Source organism: Trachinotus anak, unplaced genomic scaffold (assembly GCF_046630095.1).
Source record: "Trachinotus anak isolate AG129_WGS33_773 ecotype Australia unplaced genomic scaffold, CSIRO_AGI_Tana_v1 ptg000014l, whole genome shotgun sequence".
Classification (NCBI taxonomy): domain Eukaryota; kingdom Metazoa; phylum Chordata; class Actinopteri; order Carangiformes; family Carangidae; genus Trachinotus; species Trachinotus anak.
The window spans coordinates 851,334-871,305 of NW_027273865.1; the positions used below are offsets into that span (position 1 = coordinate 851,334).

Genomic DNA, 19,972 nt, shown 5'->3' on the forward strand with positions numbered 1-19,972 from the left:
CCCTCCTCCCTTATTGCACATCTCTGTTTTGTCATTTCGTCCTCCTGTCTCTCTGCTGTCTTGTTTTCATTTCAGTTTCACCCTCTGTGGTTGTTTGTCCTTGTCACTGATGCGTCACTCCTGCTCTCTCTGCCACCTCAGCAGAAACCAGCCTCATTACTCTCTACACTGCACTGGCAGAGGAAGATACTCTGGTGTATGCGTGTGTGAGAGAGGGACTGGTTATTTAATGCATGAAGAAGAAACACAGAATAAAGGAATGAATACAGGGTGCAGAGAATCAGAGCAAGTCTCTACCATGAAAAAGAAACAGAGCTGTTTCTGTCCCTGTGGGATAATAGTTTGGTTAAAGACAGCTCTGCATGGCAACAGTGTGGACTGAGGTCAGTTCAGTCTATTACAAAGGAGAATTCATATTTGTAAACAGGTTATGTTCAGTTTAAATATCTGTGTACGTTGCTTGCTTATTTTCTAATGACAGCTTAGCCACTGTCAGTGTGATGCTGCCAGAAGGCTTCATCAGAACTGCTCAGCAGATGGCCCATGATCCTGGGAATATATCAATTACAAACATAACCCAGCCAGTAATTATGTTTGTCCAACATAACTGGGAAATCAATGTAGTATTATATAAATGTACTTTCTAGGAGACAGACTTGACTATGAACATCTTGAAGGAAAGACTGAAAATGTGCACTGTTATCCTCTCGTCTCTCTCTGTGAAGGTCGGCTCTCACTTTGCTTTCCAGTTACCAGAAGAATTGAACACTTAAGATTTCTAACCGGGAGGCACGGTGGTGCAGTGGTTAGCACTGTCACCTGACAGCAAGAAGGTTCTGGGTTTGAACCCTGTGTGGAGTTTGCATGTTCTCCTTGTGTCTGCGTGGGTTCCCTCCAGGTACTCCGAAAGGAACCCCTGGTTCCTTTCTCACCCCCACACAGCTGAAAAAAACCCCCTATAATCTGATGTAGGAAAGGTGTGTGGGGGGGATGTTTCTGAAGCTATCCAACAAGTAGTTATACTGGGCCCTTTTTGAGTCATAGAGCTGAGCATCCTTTTCGCCATAAATAAATACCCAGCAATCTTTGAGTGTGTAAGTGACAGAATTGAGGGAGCGACGAAGTTACATATATTTCAATATTTTCTTTTACACCATCTGGGGCAGATCCACATTAGTTTTGATGTTCAGAAACCTCTAGAAACTTTTTTTTTTCAAAAAAAGCACCTAGTGACAAATCTGTCGACACTTTGGACAAACCTTAGCAACTTTTTGTAGAGAGTCACCAGTACTGCCCTGCGAGCCTGAGGCACACCTCTCACTACATCCACTCTGTTCAGAGAGGCAGCAGTTTGTTACCAAGTGGCAACCTCAAGGGCTGAAAAAAGGATGTGCCAAAAAACTGCAGTTCCTCGAATGGCCACTTGAGTCTGGCTCCAAGAGCAAATCAATCCCTATAAGCTCCCATCTTAAAATCCCCAACGTGCCTGCGTGCCTGCCACAAAACAGCATGCGTCAAAGTCTCAGCTCTAGACACACCACACCTCTTTGCCAGTTTTTGGATTTGCCCGGGTAAGGCCCCACCAAGATGGCATCTGGTGAGCAGCCCACTCTGAGCTTCAGAACTGCGCCTCAGAAACCTGTGGGTGATGTCATGGAGGCTACGTCCATCTTTATATACGGTCTATGTTTGTTACGCACACAGAGGCTTTGTGCTGGGTGAGAGATAAAATAAGAAAGATATTCTGTCACTTCTAACTTTCTCTGCGTGATCATTTTACAAATAAATCAAGTTGAAATCACCGCTCAGTCTTTGTCTTTAATTTCTGTTTGGTGATTTTGTCAGAAGATGGAAGTGACTGCTGGCTAACATGTAGTCTTAAGATTGCTGGGCACTATTTTAAACTTTTAAACTTCCATTGTCTGACAACAGAAACAGAAAAAGATGTAAATGAGAACAGCCTGATTGTGACTTCTGCTGTCTTAAAATACTGTATATGTGAGCTCAGAGAGGAGGAGAGAGGCAAACAGATACAGGACTAAAACCAGCTGAGACTAGGCTGAACGTAAATATGATGTGATGATGTCATGAATATACTAATTTGTATATTATGCCAATTCACAGTTTTACAGTGGTTTACAGTGGTTCCACAACAGTTATCAACTTCGTCCTCAATTGACCATAACATTGACCATAAGCGGTCTAGACATACAGGTTTTGATCACGTCTTGTTAAAATGTCTGTACTTCCTGATCCAAACAAAGATGGCAGCCAGAAATGACATAGTGTACAGTTTCTCTTTGCTCAACTTGAACAAAATGTTTTAAATCAATTGGTATATATCAGTGTTTCTTTCCAATATGAGATATACAATATAAACAACATATATTTGCTTGGCTACTTTGGGAACAAAGTTCAGTCTAAAGACCAGTTATTTGGGGACAACTTGTCCAATCGGTGACAGAACTGTGTCCCCAGCTGGGAAAAACCTGATTGAGTCAGTGTTTACGGTTTGAGTGGTTATGGAAGCCTCAAGGAAATGAATGCAAGTGTATGTAATGTCCCCACAAGTGTGTGTGTGTGTGTGTGTGTGTGAGAAGAATTTAAGGAGGATTACTGCCACAGACAGACTGTCCACTTTACTCTCCAGACAGAGACATTAGGAGATTAGGAGATGGGCAGAGACGGGGGAGAGAGGAGCGGTGAGGTCAGGGTGTAGGCCACATGACTGCTGGCTATAGTTTGAATTTAACCGTGAATTTCAGCCACAAAACAGGCACTTATTGAAAGGAACATTTCGCCTGCTGTAAGTGAAAAGGTTTGGCTGAAGGATAAAAGAATCCAGAAGATGAGAGGATAAAGGGAAGCAGACAGAGGGAAAGAGGAGGGAGTGAAGGACTTACACTAAATATATACAATATATAGGCCTATAAGAAAACTGTTAGCTTTGTGTACACAGAAAGCTGTGTTGCATTAGAATTTGAGAAATCTCCTGAAAATCCAGGATTAATAATATTGAACCTTGTTTGAATGACATAATACATAACCTGTTTGGAAAAGGTTTATGTTTGTTTCCTCTGTCCCTGTTTTTGTTCCTGAGGTTTTTTCAGTTATTTGGATGAACTGGTTCTGGATTTTCTGAGTTTTATATTTCCTGTCTGGACTTTTGAGTTGTGATGTGTTCTTTGCACCTATCCCTTTGTGTTGTCTGTGTTTGGGTCCATTTACTCCTGAAACTTGACAATTGTGCCATTTATTAATTAAAAAAACCAAACAACCACAAATTATAAATAGTAGAGTCTGACAGATATAATGATTTTGTGGCTGATACCAATAGTTGAGACTTCAAGAATGGTTGAGAAAAATCAGATAGTGACATATTGATTTGTAAAGTTAAAAAAATCAAGTAACTTGATAACTGTACAGCAACACAATACTGGTAAGTATGCTCATAAATATCAACAAAAATACAACAATGGAAAAATAAGAAGATTCAAATATAAAAATGCAATATAAAAAGTCTGTAAAATTTAAAAAATAAAATTAACTTATATTTTGCATTTCTGTGGTGCAGTTTCTTGACGTTAGCCAACATGAAGTCTTATGCATGGTGATTTTTCTTCATTTACACAAAGACTAAGGGCTTGACACTGATGTGAATTGAGATAAAGGTAACGGTCACTCACATGAACTCCACAACACCACCAAGATGAAATCAGTTGTTTACACATGAAAACTCCCAGAATGCATCAGGTGTCCATTCAGATGCTTCATGGTGTTGTGGCGGTTTCAGTCTGTAGATCTGAGTGCTGCAGTCACAGCCAGCAGGACGTCACTCAGCTGGAAACACTGAAGAAATTTCAACATTATGCAACAATCAGGACGGAATCCACTGCAGGGACACGGGGGCCTTAACACTGATTCACACGCAGCCATGGAGCTTCGCTTCCACCAAAAACTCATTCCCTATTAGCCTGAAGATGAAAGGGGAGCTTAGCAAGGAGGCAAACAGTAATTACCATTTTTAATTAGGAGAAAGGGGAAAAAAGTTGGTGGGATCTAATTTCACAGCCAGATGGATGGTGGGGGGTGGGGCTGCAGGCAGCCGCCACAGCCAGCCGATTTAAGCTCATTTCTGTCCCAGACGCAGGAAAAGAATAGTAGCTTACATAACTGATTTACAAAGAGGCTTTAGAGTTTTCAGGAATTTTAGAAAATCGTGTTATAAATAATGAAAAAAGAAGAAAAATCCTTATTTAACACTGAGAAGTCAAAGTCTGACACTGTGGGGCCCAGTCTTAGACTCCCCATCCCTGCTCTTTGTTTTGAAACTACAGTTCCCATAAAGCTTTGAGAGATGTTAACAGGAACTATCGTGTTGCCATGGATGCATTAAGTTATACTTTGAGCTACAACTTGAGCCCTGTTTCTTTTTTTCTTTAAAAGCTAGCCTATAGTTATCATCAAACTGACACCATTAAGTGTACTGACTCAGCTATTAGCAATTCCTGTTTGCGATTTATCCATAGATTTACAGACAATTATAACTGGATTAGTTTATACTGAAGACTAGAAGTACAGCCTCACCAACCAGCCAAAGGGCAGGAAATATGGTCACAGTCTGCCCTTCCTGAGTTACAGTGTTGAATAATGACCAGAAGTGTTTCAGCAGAACATAATGATGTCACAGTGAGGTTAACCTTTGACCTTTTTGATATAAATTAGTCACTTCATCATTTTATCCCTGTAGACATTTGTGTTAAATTGTGTCATAATTAGTGTATGGATTCTTGAGTTATGACCAGAAACCTGTTTTATGAGGTAACAGTGACCTTTGACCTTTGACCACCAAATTCTAATCAGTTCATCCTTGAGTTCAAGTGAATGGTTGTGGTAGGTGTAATGAAATTTCCTCTGGGTGTTGCTGATATATCACATTCACAAGAACATGAGGTCAACTGTTCTTCTTAAAGTCCAAGTGAATGTTTGCGCCAAATGTTTTCCAGCAATTATCAAACCAGAGAAATAGTGATTTTAGTCATTGTAACAGTCCGTTTCATTTGGTCACCTGTCAATGATTAAAATTGTGGTTGCTTACTATATAATAGCTGACTGCTATTTGCACTATGAATCTTGAGTATGTGGTGACACATTTTTATGTGATTGCAAATTACGGACCCCAAATTATATCATAAATAAAATATATATTTCATATTACATAGTTGGGTGAAAATTTCACATTTATAAATCAACTTCCAGCCCACCATCAGATTTTAGTTGTCATTTTAATTATTAACAATAATCTGCGTCACTGGGCATCAGTGCTTTACCACTGAAGCATCAAGTACATGACCTGCTGCAACATAAAGTAAATGAGCTGAGCTAGTTATAAGCTAGTTAATGCTTTGCACCACATATCGTCTTTCTTTAATAGTGCCTGTGGTGGTGTTTGGTCACGAGGAAGTGGGCTGACACTAACTTAACTTTGCTATAACTAGTGTTGCACTGTGTGCAATGACCACCATAAAGTGTGACTGTTGCATGGATGTTACTTTGTACAAGTGGATGTTGCTGTAATGAGTTTTTTAAATGGGTGGAAGAAAGGCGAAGTCTCCGACAATCAGGAGATGCTGCATATTTTTGTTCAATTTACAGGCTTCTGGAATTTAAAAACAAATTGCTCCATTCAGTATTTGTACATTTATCTCACCTTCTTTAAATACTGAATAACACTGAAAATGGTGTCAACAGAAGCACAGGAACACATCAGTCAAGCTGCTGACAGTATGAATGTGTGTTTTAATCTTCTAGGACTTCTTTGTAAGTGGGGTTTGGGTAGCGAAACCTCATAGTAACACCTTTTTGAACAATTTATCCAACATAACATTGTGAGACTCATCTGGAACACTGCAGCAAGTTCAACAAGCTGAAGCTTTAACCATAAATCCTGTTTGGTACACGTCAACACACATCTTGGTGGGTAGACAACGTTTTCATCGTCAGATTAACATGACCCCATCAAAGTGCCATCACATGGTAAAAGTAAACTGTTACTAGTGTTTAAAGGAGCTATGTGTATGATTTGCTATTGCTACATAGCCAGCATTAGCATTAACAGCTGTTTACTTACCAGCCTAGAAGAAATGAGCTCAGCATCGAACTTCATTCTTCTGCTTCTGCAAGAGCTGTCTGCTGTGTGGAAAACAATGCCAATGCTGACCCTTGTTCTGCTTCAATTTCCATCACTGCTTTTCTTCCACTAAAGTTAGCATGCTAACCAGCGAGCCCCAGGTCCGCTGGACCCTCTCGTCACTTTGCGACAGTGGCGTCACAGCTTCAGGTCTGTTATAACCTCGTGCTGTAAGAAACCATGCTCAGTGGCAGAGAAATGTACAAATAGTCCTTTTAAAAGGATCATTTAAAGGACCATTCCTGTGGTTTTTTTAAACGGACAGACTTGAGAATACTCAATAAAGATTGTTTAGTGCTCCTTTCTATTTTGAAGAGTGTTTATTGAAAACAAAACTTTAAACTACTTACAGAATTCACCTGGTTTTCAGACAACTCTGCCACAGAGCAAACTCAGAGAAAATGGAAAACCACAGAACAGTCCTTGAAGCCCAGTTCAGCTCTGTGCTGCAGGTTCAGACCAGGACACACACACACACACACACACAGTGGCAACAGTTTCAGGCAGTTTTGAGATGTTTCTGATTTTTTTCAGCTTCCGTTCTCTTTGCTGCTGTGGGCTTCAGTGTCTTGCTCAAAGACACTAAAGCAGTCATTGCTCACACTGAGTTCAAATCTGTTATTATGACCAAGACATTTTGTTAAACTTGCTGATTTCTCTCCCCAGTGCAGAGCTGCAATGATGAGTTGACTGGAAAATTTACCTGCAAATATATTTATAATTGATGAATTATTCTTAATGTGAGGATTTTCTTCTTTTTTATTTTATGACTGTAAAGTGAATATCTTTGAGCTTGAACTGTTGGTTACACAATCCTGGGAAATTGTGATGAACACATTTTTACTATTTCTTATATAACTTTAGGATTGATCGACTGACAAGGAAAATAATCAGCAGCTTAACCAATAATTCAAAATAATCATTAGTTGGAGCCATAAATTTAACAACAATTCACTTTTGCCTCAAAATGTTGCCAGTGTATTGTTGCCATCAGACTGTTACTAAAGTAGTCCTGCACCTTTGAAACAGTTTAAGGCCAGAGGTACATCAACACTACATAAAAAAACAACACCTAGGAACAGAAATCAAAGTGAGAGCTTTGAGTATGGTTTTGGGTATTTACATTGCAGATGTATTTTTTTATCTGACACTCCAATGCAGAGCGAGTAACCGTGGCTGTTGATGGAAACTTTGGCTCTTGCAGGATTTCAACCTGTGACCCGTAAGTTACAGGACAAGAAAAACTCTGTTCCTTTAATTCAGCAAAAAAAAAAAAAAAAAAATCCAAAAGAAATACTCAAATCTTGATACTCAAATCAAGAACAGGTGAATCTGACACTGATCAATTATAAAAAACAGTCAGTCTGTAAACAAAAGTTGAAACAGATTGTTGTTGTTCTTTTTTTTTTGTCATAATTGCATTTTCTTGCACATAAAATATACACCTTATGTTCAGAGGGTTCAGTGGGATGTCAGTCCTCCGGGCAGAAACAAAAAACGTTGCACCATCGTAGAATTTATTTGTCTCATTCTTCTGAAAATAGGATTAAGATATGATCTTTCCTATTGTACACAAGCATCCTTCATGTATGGTCACTATATGTTTCAGCATTATCACAACTCGTTGAACTTTTTCTTCTTTAATGTACCGTATACAAAAAGCTTGTTGACATGCACATTCTCTCCCTCACAGTCTTAGCATCGCGCCAGCAGACAGTGAAGTCCCAGAGCTGCAGATGGAGAGAGTTTGACAGGGTGGATCATGGATTGTGGCTTAACAGCTAGTTTTTCTTTGTCACATGACAGAACAGCTGCACATTTGTGCAAAGCAACACAACACTTTTAGATTCCTGGAGACTATACTGAGCTGATTTTGGATGTTTGCGAGTAGAAAATAATAGAAGCTGCTGTTTAAATCCAACTCTGAAGCTTTTTGACATCACATTAGCTTTAAAGTGTTAAGAGCTAAAGCTCATTTACAGCTGTCGACAGCACTTTGAGGCGAGGATGTGACAATAAAGCTTCTATTTCTTGGAGAAGACTTAATCTCTTTTTGACTGACAGGAAGTAAAGCAATAACAACAATAAAATAAGAATAAAATGGCTTCAACCAAACCACAGCTTCATGTTTACCGTGATTAATTCTTACAAGAAAAACAAATGTGAGTCAGACAATATTGTGGGAGCGTAATGCTACATGCGTGGAGTATTCTTAAATAAAAAATATTAATTTGTATTAAAAAACAGCTGCCTCTTCACTGTCTGAGATCTCTCCTCTATCAGCATCCAGCTTCTCTGACAGCGATAAGGAAAACTCTAACGCGCAAAGAATTAAACCTTAAACCTGAGTCTGATTTTGAGCCCTGCAGGTATCCATATACTGGGGAAGGCTGGGCCAGCTGAGAGTCTGACATCACAGCTCAGTTATTAGCCTCTGTTCTTGTGGCTTCTGTAACTCTGTAGCTCCTGGAGTTGACTACACTACAGCAGTTTCCAAAAAAGAACAAAGTTAAACTACAGTTACTTTCTGGTGAGTATTGATGAAAAACTCACCAACACCCTCTTCTAGTGTTGTATTTTAAACTTTCTAGTTTTAACCTCTGAACTTTAAAAACCTCTACAGAGCTCAGTCGGTTCTGTCCTGCTGTTTTGACAGTGACGCTTCGACCCACTCATGGATTTGTCTCTTCTGTTGAGCTGTGATGTTTAGTCCACACACCTCTCAGGCTAATGGGAAACGCTAAAAAAAAAAAAAAAAAAATACAGCACAAACAAGAATATGAGATCATTTTTCAAAAAGCTACCATGCTCATCTAAACATTTGAAATGAGCCGCAGAGGCTGGATTTTCAGTTATTAGCACAGGTACAAATATCAGTGGGATTTTGAATGAGATTTTGAACTTCCACTTTCACTTCTGCTCTTTTGTATCAGAAATTGTCGATCATTGACTTCATGCGAAAAAGTATAAACTTCTACAGCAAAAGAAAGTGTTGCTTTTAAAAACCGTTTGAGTGGATCTGCTGGAAAAGACTTCGAGTTGAAATGGTTGTTTTTGCAGTGAGAACCTCTCATGTCCAAACTCAGTCCATTGATGGCTCCGGGCGCCCAGTGTTTCCTCAGTATAACTAATATCAATATTCTCTAGCTCATAGCTCACACTGCAGACACGACAAAGTACCAGACCTCACCTCCCCGTGTCAAAAACTACAGAAGTTAACGCTACAATCAACTTAATTCATATCCCAACATCCCCCCAGTGACACACACACACACACACAGAAAAGTTGACTTTAAAAAAAAAAAGTGTGGTCAAATGAAAATCAACAAATGCACTTTTAGAAGATGATAAAAATAAGTCCAACTGAAACCCAGAGATGATTGACAGGAAGCTAACACACACACACACACACACACACACACACACACACACACACACACAGTCTGCAGCAGAGGGTGCTGGTTGGCTGTTATGGTCCGGGGGGATTTTTACAGACAAGGTAAAAAAAAAACAAACAAACAAAGACATATTAAAAAGAACTCCCATGAGTCTTTGGGCTCTGTTGAAACTCTCTTTCTCCCATATTGAGTTGTTCATACCAGCTGCGGGGGCAGTGATGTCAGCAATGACATCACTTGATCACGGATCAGCTGATGACATCATTCAGTTAGCCCCCATCTTCCTGTCTTGAGTCCAGTGGAGAGTCGAAAAAGAAGTTACAGGAAGAAACTGCCCTTCTTCCTCCCTGTGAGGGTAACTGGGGGGTGTGGTGGGGGAGGTGGCATCAGGTATTGGGGAGGTCAAGCTTGGGGTCAAAAATCACAGGATGAGGGAGCAGTCCATACAGGTTACAAAAGAAAAAAGAAAAGACAGGAGGGAAAGACTGGTTATGTAACCCAGCCAGCAGCCATGGCCACCTCCGGAAAAAAAAATAAAAGGAGAAGGAAGAAGAGAGGAAGGCGGGATGGTAGAGAGAGAAAGAGAGATAGACAGACAAAATAATGAGTGCAATGCTAGCTAGCGGTTGTTCTTGGCAGCCTCCTTGGCAGCCAGAATGAGAGGAGTCAGACTGGAGAGAGGCTTCGCCATCTTCAGGAACTGATGCTGAGAGAGGAGGAGAGGGAAGAGGAGACAGGGAGGGGAAAGAGGAGTGAGAAAGGGAACAAGGGAGGGGAGAGAGAGAGAGAGAGAGAGAGAGAGAGAGAGAGAGAGAGAGAGAGAGAGAGAGAGAGAGAGAGAGAGAGAGAGAGAGAAATATTTTAGTTCACCGTACAAAAATGGAGCAAACAGACACTGCAGGCTGATTTCAAAATACATTTCACTAGATGTGACATCATCATCTTCTGAAATCTGAAAACGTTATACACAACAGAGACACAATCTGTTTCTCTGTTTGAAAACCTTCTTCTTTCCTGTGATTGTTTATTACTCTGTTCCTTCTTTATGTCACTTCTCTCCATCTATGTTCATGTTTCCATCTCTGCAGCTCATCACAAGGTAGAAACTCACTTTTGTCATTTTTAACAGATGTTCTGTTGTGTTCGACTGAAATAACAGAGGCCTGAATGTGACTTGCAACATGTGCAGGACTGTGCACATACACACGCGCGCACACACACACACACAAACACAATTGAATCAACCTTTAACAGTTACCTCACAGAACAAGGACTCAGTAACCACACATACAAAGAATCCGTTAGACTGAATTACTTCTCGAACAGACCTCCTCTTGGAGTCCCAGGTTCACCTCTGGGCTCTGAGTCATCGTACAGTTACACAACTCATTTCGCTGCTCAGTTACACCCCCACCCACACACCTCCACACCTACACAAGTGTCTGTCTGTGAGCGGACAGATGGATCTTAAGGAAATACTGAGGCTGGATTCAAACCACCTCCAGTCTACTTGTCAGGTCTAAATGTGTAGACTCCATATGCAAAATAGAGCTTATAGATTGTTGCCACAGTGATATTAATCCAATAATAAAGGAGCCATTTTCCAAATAATACTTTTACTTAATTACTTTTACTTAAGTAACATGTTTATGTTGCAATATTGTTACTTAAGTAAAGAATCCAAGTCAATGATTGAATGATTATTCAAACTGATTATTAAATACAAGCCAACTCAAATTCAGCTTTTGCCTGATTGCATTGGAACTTGATACACATTATCTTTACACAACAGCAGGTCACCATGCCATCTGTGGGACATGTGACATACAGAGATCTAATATACTGCTGCCGCATTTTTCAGTGTTGTGCCTTTGAACTTCTTTAAACTTAAATTTTGGATTTGATGGTCCCTTAATGCCAACGCTTCTTCCTGTTTATCTCTGCTATGGGGACGAGGGGGGGCAGGGTATGACAGAGTCAGATTTATAAAGAATAAAAAAACAAACAAAAAACAAGAAGGTGGAAGTTGTCATGTCATTTAAAACGAGATACACTGTACGTGTAGGAATATACTACATATATCATTTCTGTGTACATCTGAATAATTTCTGTTATCTTTCATTGCTATTATTATTAGTTATTTTGCTTTGTATTCTTTTTATTTTTTCCTTGATTTAACCAGGTGAATGTCCTGATAAAAAGTCTTGTTTGGGGGCAGCCTAAACACTCTGTAACACCAAAAAATACAAACAACAGAAACAAGCTAACAAAACACAAGTTTTCACACAAGTTAAAAGTTAAAGAAATGTAAAAATGTATATATATTATTCACTTAAGATGGACAGACATGTAAGTGAAGTAAGAACAATACATTTAGAAGCAAGCGTACTGACCAAGTGTGTTATTTTCTAGATCCTGTTGAGCAGAAATATTCTATGTATTATATATTATTATAGTTTTTGTCTAGATTTGGATTCTTACACACACACACACACACGCACACACACACACACGCACACACACACACACGCACACACACACACACGCACACACACACACACACACACACACACACACACACACACACACACACACACAAGCTGCTGTACCTGCAGCAGCTCTTTAGCCGACCCTCTCTTCTCCACGTCCATCTCCAGACATCGGTTCAGGAAGTCTCTGAATATCGTGGACAGTTTCTCCGGGTTCTGCAGCTCTGGTGTCCCGTTGGTTGCTATGAGATACAGCGCCTAGGCAACACACATGAGCAACACATTAGTCTATGTCCCATGAAGCACATCCAAGGATTTGAAATATCCAAGGTTTGAAAATCTTTTACTCTGGTGCCATCCAGTGGTGATTTTAAGAAATGACACAACAATTAGATCATGTACTGTGGATATTCACAGAGAAACACTGCTATACTTTAAGACAACTGCCCCTTTTTCAACACCTGTTTGTGTAAAAAAGAGATCAGAAACAAGTGTCCCTAAGACACCTATAGTCCGAGATATAGAGAGTCCTGAGCCTTACGTGCGCTCTCTGCTCCAGTTTGCTCAACCTTTGTTTTCACTTTCTCTACAACATGTAGTTCTCTCCAACCCAAAGTTCATGAATCAGTCAGGCACTCAGGCTCATGGAGCAGTCTGAATGATTTTGAGCTCCTCATTAAGACCTTATGTAACAGCAGTAATTCCTGGCTGCTTCACAGATGGACCACTTTCAGGGGACTCCCGACCCTGACAACATTAACGGCTGTTAACAACCCATAATGCAGCCATCTCTCTAACATACTGTGGTGACACAGGTACTCTCTCTCATATAAAAACATTGTCTCAGTTGGTTAAGTCACTCTAGTTACACACACAAGAGCTTCAGGCCACTCTCCCTTGATTAACTTGTGGTAAATATAATCTCACCCTGAGTGGGTTTTCGTTCAGGTATGGCGGCTCGCCCTCCACCATCTCTATAGCCATGATGCCCAGGGACCAGATGTCCACTTTGGGACCATAGGCTTTGCGGGTCACAACCTCCGGAGCCATCCAGTATGGGGTCCCAACCATGGTGCTGCGTTTACTTTGCTCTGGAGTGATCTGGGCACAGAACCCAAAGTCAGCTGGGAGGAAGAGAAAGGACAACATTAGTCCATGTATTCACAGTGTTTGCAGCTCTCTTCAGATGAACGCTTGTATAAATAATAAATAAAGTCAGTCCGCCACCAATCTGTAAAATACTGTAATGTAATGAAAAGGTTGCACTTGCAGGTCATGCAGTTTTTCAGCACAATAAGTTCAAGTTTAAAATAGAAAGTTTAGAAAAACTAGGGTTTAGACGATGGTATGAACTTTCCACATAATCAATAACCTGAATCAGTGGTGAGCAAATACCAAACACTAAAGTTTTCCCTTTTATTGTTGCATCAAACTTTGACATGATGTTTCTGCTCTATATAATAATGTAAAGACTCATGTTAAATATAGAAAAACTCAAGTAAACCCCAATTAATACAACTGTTTATCATATGTTAATAATCAGTCTGACAAACAGACTGGCTGGACAGACTGAGGTCAGGCTGAACCTTAACACTGGTCACAGCAGAATAAGAGCTTCCCCTGCTGGTCAAAATAAGACACTACAACAAGCATCCTCTGTGCAGCTGTATGTATAATAAAATAAATAATAAATACACTGAATAAATAATAAAAGAAAAATAAGATTGTATAATGTCAGCGGTTGTGAACTGACTGAGTTTGACAGAGCCGTCCATGCCCAGCAGGATGTTGTCGCTCTTGATGTCTCGATGGATGACCTGGTTTGAGTGGAGGAACTCCAAAGCCTGGAGACACTGGAGAGAGAGCGAGAGAGAGAGGGAGAGACAGAGAGAATGGGAGAGAGAGCTGTAACCAGCGGCTTCTTTAAAAGCCAAGAATGTAACTCCGTGTTTTACAGAACATCCCTTTAAACGCCGACAGTCCACAGTAAAACTGTGGCAGACCATCCTGCTCCTGAGAGACTGAGCCATGTTGTCAAAGTGTTTTTTGTTGTTTTTTTATTGAATGAAAACGGTGTCTCACGTCTCTTACCTCTCTGCACACAGCAGCTATCTGAGCTTCATCCATGCAGGTTTCTGTGACGACGTCAGTCAATGAGCCTCCAGCCAGGTACTCCATCACCACCCACAGCTCGTCACCCACCAAATAACTATGGCAAACATCAACAGAGGCAGTATTTCAATTTAAAATAGGACCTGTATTTGAATGAAACGCAGACATTTTGTTAGGAGGTAGAAAAAGAACCATATAAATGAATATTAACCTTATCACAGTCAGTTTAATTGATAGTGGTGCTATTTGGGTTTACAATAAATCATTATTTTTTTACAGATTAATATGTTAATTGTTTATACTATTCATTGATTAACTGACTAATCAGTTATTAACATTTATGTAGATTACTTTTTTTCTTTATCAAGGAATTGATTGACTAATCCCTAGTGCCACTGGATGAATGTTGGTAAAATGCACTGGCTGAAGAAATCCAGAAAACCCCACCAACACACTTTCGTGGCTGTTTTTACTCTCTGGTTTTAGTGTTTCGTGGACCAACAGATTCCCTTGTTTCTCTCACTCAGCCGGTGCAGTCAACAGTCTTGTCTGTACTGGACCGTGGTGGCTTTGTTCTGCATGTGCTCCTCCATCTACACTTCAGTCCCTGGATGTTGTGTATCACAGTGATGTGTACAAACCATGCAGGTTGGGCCTCCCTGTCTGTCAGAGGGGACCAGCACTCTTTAATATTCATTACTTATTGAGTCCTTGTAAGAAAACAGCCTGAATATCTTACATCTGCTCTTCAGTTAAGGCAAATTTACTGCTCCACTACATCTCGGGAGTGCCTCAGTCTTGAATTTCCCAAATTTAGAAAAGAGCTTGGTTTAAAAAAAGAAAAAAAAAAAGGGCCTTTAAATGCTTTGCTTCTCTCAGATGGAACAGACTGGAGGAGGATCTGAAAATGAATCCGCTGATTTCTTTGGCTGATGACTCTCCAGCTCCACTGACAGCACCAGTACAGGCTACACGCTCATCTGAGTGAAGTGAAGAGCCTGAGGTTAACTCGGCTTTTATCTCATTTTGGGTTCACATGTATGTCTTGCTGGTTTGGTCCAGGCTCTTGTCCTGTGCTTTATAAGTTTGGATGTTTGTCTGAATGTTTGGTTTTTGCTCTGTGAAATTTAGTGTTTATTGTCCTGTGTACACAGGGTGTTCAAGCAATAGAGTGGAACTGCTCTCATTGGACCAACTTGTGTAAATAAAGGTTCAATGAATAGGTGGATATAACTCTCACATAGGGAAATAGCAAAGGTCATGGATGAGTCCAGGACACAGCACTGAGCATTTAAGAAATAACAAATAAACAAAGACCAAATGCAGTCTTTTGTCAGTCGTGTAAAACCTTCACAATAAATCACTGACAGTGAAAATGTTGTTTCCATGGGGATGACAGCGTTATCGCCAGTCTTGCATGAGCCTCAATGTCTCTCAAGACACACAGACACACACACACGCACACAAAAATGTCCATGTTGCATGGCAACAGCAACACTGAACCAGTTAAGTTCTCACCATGGTTCAGTCTCCATAGTTTGCAGCTCAGCGATGTTTCCTCAGTAACATCTGCAGTGTTTCCACTGCTCCTGGAAACATCTGGAGCATGGCGGAGGTGTTTTCCAGGTTTCCAGGGAAAGTTTGGGAATTTCACATTTGTCTTTTTTTTTTTTTTTTTTTTAAACAGAGGATTATATTTCTCAACTTGTTTCACATACAGTATCTACTGCCTTTAATTTTATTTTCATCAGAGCAGCGACATTAACAGTGAACCTGCCAGAAGTAAATATAATCCTCCAGCGTTTAAAGCTGCAGGCTCCAGAAAGGTTTGTCTGCTGGCTTTAAATCAGCGTCTGTAACAGCCAGTGTGTCATTATTGGCACAAGACTTCATCAGAAGCACATTAATGCAGCTTTATTGATAACAGCAACGTAATAATAGATCCATGAGAGGGAAAGACTGACTTTTCTATTCAGATCAGTAAATGATTTTTAAAAATGAGCAGTATAGCTGTTACCTTCAAAGCCTTTACATTTCACTCAGCTCTTAGATTCTCTTAGATACATACTCTAACAATCCTGGATAACCATGTGAGAATTGTGTAGACCTGCATATATAATGTTTGTGTACTGCAGATGAAGGTGTCATGGTGCCTAAAAACAATGTTGTTGTTTTCTTTTGTTGTTATGGACATAAATGAAAAGATTTAAGCATCATAAAAGGGAATTTGTGAGATCATGGCCACAATGATAAGTAGTCACTGGTTTTGCTGGGAGTTGATACTGGTTTTGAGGTTTTGCCCCCTCAGCAGAGATAGACTGTACCAAAAACTTAAAAATTTAAAATCCAAAAAGATTTCAACCATCACTACCCAGCTCTAAATAAATCGAATGAGCTAGAAGTCTGTCCAACCTTGAACTCGTATCAATCAAAGAAAAGGATAATCCAGAAAAAAAAACATAAACTGGTGGTCAGAATCTCTACATAGTCTCACCTGTCCAGGTAGTTGACTATGTTGGGGTTCTTGTTTTCCCTCATCACCAGAATCTCATTGATGATCAGCTCCTTCTTTGGCTGCTGCTGCAGGTTCATCTGTTTAATGGCGACCTGAGATAAAAGAGAAATACTTGACTTTTCACTGCAGTTCAGACTCATGAAATAAATCAGAGTGAAACCAACTGAGAGCAGAGAGACTGGAGAATGTGGGGAGGGGCACTAGAAAAGAAAGACAGAAGGGTTTATTATAGGAAATAGATGATGTGTCAGAATAAAAGACAACAGGAGAATGAAAAGGAAAATGAAGTGACAGACAGCAAAGGTGGTGAGGGGGGGACATGTCAGTGAAGGGTTGTTAGGCAGCGCAGCCTGACAGACAGTAAAAACTGAGCACACTAATCCTCAGAGAGTGAAACTGAGGAGGATTAGCCTGACAGACGAGCTGAGCTCCTTTAAAATGAGCCTGAAAGTCACAGCTATTGAAGCCAGACTTAAATCCAGTTACCACCACAATATTCTCACTGTGCAAACTCCAGCTGAACTGACTGCTCTCTTCCCTCGAGTCTCTTCTTCACTTCTTTTTAACTGATTCAAGTCTGACACTCCGGATGAACCTACGTTTCCTTTCAACTTCCTGTGAGCTCTTTAACATCTAGCTTTTCCTAATCCATCTTAACTTTTGGAAAGGCATTCAGTGTAAATTTCATTTCCCACTAAATTTGCGATTTAAACCTTTAACCTTTAACCTTAGTCTGGGAAATGAATTTTAACTCCCTTCAGCATCATGGTTTAGCGTATCCGCTATAACGATGTGGGAGCTTTAACGCAGCTGCTGTATCCAGTCAATCCCCTCAACTAATATTAACACTGTCCTGTGTTTGTGAATTCATCATGGATGTTAAGAAGGGTTGAACGCACAATCTTTGAATATGAGTCTTTACAAAAATCTTGTAAAAATCAAAGTCTTTCCGTGGGATGTAACCATTTTCACAGTGCAGCTGCGGTCCAGAGTTTTGCTGTGCGATGGATTGCCATGAAATTATTGGACTTGAATGTCTGTATCCTTCAGTTTTACCCACATGTCTTCTGAGCGCTATTAGATTTACCTTTGTGACTGAGGGGTGTGGCTGGGTGTGAGCTGAGGGAGGACAGAGGACAGAGGAATGGAGGAAGGAGGTATAAAAATACTGAGGATGATGAAGGAAACCTACCTCCTGTCCTGTAGCGATGTCGATAGCTGTGTACACCGTCCCAGACGCCCTGACAACAGACGGCAGGAGATTTCCAGGTCAACATTAAGCTGTGCGCCATTATTCATTTGTTGAGCGAAAACTTTAATTTCTTAAAGGTCTTTTGAGGCAGCACCATAAATAATGCAGGTTTCACACAGTTTTCTTACAATATAGTGAATCACATAACAAAATAACAGAACTAATATTCATAACAGCAGCATTCAAACTGTATTCAACTTATATTCATGGAACTTATGTTCCTTTTTTCCCTCGTTGTGCCCAACATGAACCTCTCTTCCCATCATTTAAGGTTAAGCTGAAACTAGTTAATTTATCGATATGTCAATCAACAGAAAAATTACTAAAATTTGACAGCTCCATCTTCTTTAATGTGTTTAATGTGAGGGTTTGCTGCTGTTCTCTGTTATATATCATTGTGAACTGGACATCTCTGGTTTTTAGATTGTCTGATTTGACATATTTCACCATTTTATGGTGTTTTATAGACAAACGATCAATTAATTCAAAGAATAATCAAGCAAATGTAATAAACTGAACTGACTGAGTGAGCCAATCACAGGAGACTTGACACATTATATTTACAACTTACCCCTGTCCAATCTTCTCAAAGCGTGTATATTTCTTCTTGGGGTCTCCAACACTTACGATCGTCCCTGAGTTCGGGAAAGAGAGAGAAAGAAGCAGAAAGCCCCTTATTGATTGATCGAAACAGACAGAAATGAGTGGAAAGCTGCAAGAGAACAAGAAAGAGAAAACCCAGCCCTTCAATCCACCGCAGTCGCACTGAATCTGAATGGATAGAAGAGTCAGGTGTCTTTCTATCCATCCTAATTCTACTCTATGTTCATCACCCTCAGGTCAATGCAGCATGCTGACTGGGAGGTAGAGCAGAGAGAGGAGAAGAACGACAGACAGAACAGAAGACAGAGAGAACGAGGGATGAAACAAAAACTTAACAGGTCAGCAACAAAACGGAGATGTGACAAAAAGATTTCAGAACAGTCAATTCATGAGAAGAAAGACAGAAAGAAAGAAGACAGAAAGAAAGAAAGAAAAGAAAAAAGAAAAAGAAAGAAAGAAAGAAAAAAGAAAAAGAAAGAAAGAAAGCTCTGTCTGCAGTTCAGTAATCAGAGTCCACAGTAGGACGCTGATTAGAGGACAAAACTTGGAGTCACTCTGGAACTGCAGGAGACTGGATGATGGAAAGAGAAGAGGTTGACCAATCAAACGTAAGGATTGGACAGAGGGGGCAGGGACAGTGAATATCAGGTCTGTCAATCAGAGAGACGGACAGACAGGCAGAATCCTGGGCTTACCAGCAGAGAGAGACCTGAGCACATCTGGACAGGCGTGGGGCATGGTTTAAAAAATATACAGGCTTTATTCATGGGTTACAAACACACAACAACACATTTCAAAGTGCGGAAAGTTTTTTTTGTTGTTTTTTTTTAATATTTGCTTTAGTGTTTACGCATGTTTAAAACTGTACAGACTTAAAAAAAAAAAATACAAAATCTCTTTTTATCATGAGGTTTCTTAATAGTTCTTTAAATTAAAGGTTTAATGTGTGGATATTTCTCCTACATACATTTCTGTTTATTATTTTTTGACTTCTCTCTAATAATTGATTTTTCTTGCTTATAAGATGAATAGTTCATTAAAACTGAGATGAGGGCTCACAAAAAGAATTCATTATTTTAATAAGACACAAGCCAAAAATGTTGAGCAGCAGTGCAATAAAGATTAACTCTCAAACTATTATTATTTATCACTCACATTACAAGTTTTCTTAAATTGAGCTTTTAAAAACAATAATGACATCATCATTGACTTTTTATAATCAGACATTGTGTCGTTTTAGAAAACACAACAAGTTTGTTACATGCTTTAAGACTATTCAGACTCTACATTATCTTAAATATCATTACAGGGAAGAGTATAAAAACTATTTGATCATTTTACATGTATAATCCATTATTCAAAAAAGTTTTTAAAATGCTTGTTTAAAAAAAAAAAAATCATATTTTTGTGCAA

The 19,972-nt window shown here is 39.7% G+C and overlaps 1 protein-coding gene across 5 annotated transcripts in view; it reads right to left on the reverse strand.

The window, feature by feature from the left end:
- Nucleotides 1–7,690: 7,690 nt before the first annotated feature.
- Nucleotides 7,691–19,972, reverse strand: part of pak1 (p21 protein (Cdc42/Rac)-activated kinase 1) — a 65,073-nt gene continuing 52,791 nt past the window's right edge. For all 5 annotated transcript variants that reach the window (XM_071496687.1, XM_071496685.1, XM_071496686.1 and 2 more), the window contains 8 exons: nucleotides 18,528–18,591; nucleotides 17,897–17,945; nucleotides 16,684–16,796; nucleotides 14,169–14,286; nucleotides 13,831–13,930; nucleotides 13,005–13,201; nucleotides 12,198–12,335; nucleotides 7,691–10,294 (listed from right to left, as the gene is read on the reverse strand). In XM_071496687.1, coding sequence (XP_071352788.1) covers nucleotides 10,208–10,294; nucleotides 12,198–12,335; nucleotides 13,005–13,201; nucleotides 13,831–13,930; nucleotides 14,169–14,286; nucleotides 16,684–16,796; nucleotides 17,897–17,945; nucleotides 18,528–18,591 — 866 coding nt within the window. In that variant the 3' untranslated portion in view covers nucleotides 7,691–10,207. The remainder of the gene's footprint in view (nucleotides 10,295–12,197; nucleotides 12,336–13,004; nucleotides 13,202–13,830; nucleotides 13,931–14,168; nucleotides 14,287–16,683; nucleotides 16,797–17,896; nucleotides 17,946–18,527; nucleotides 18,592–19,972) is intronic.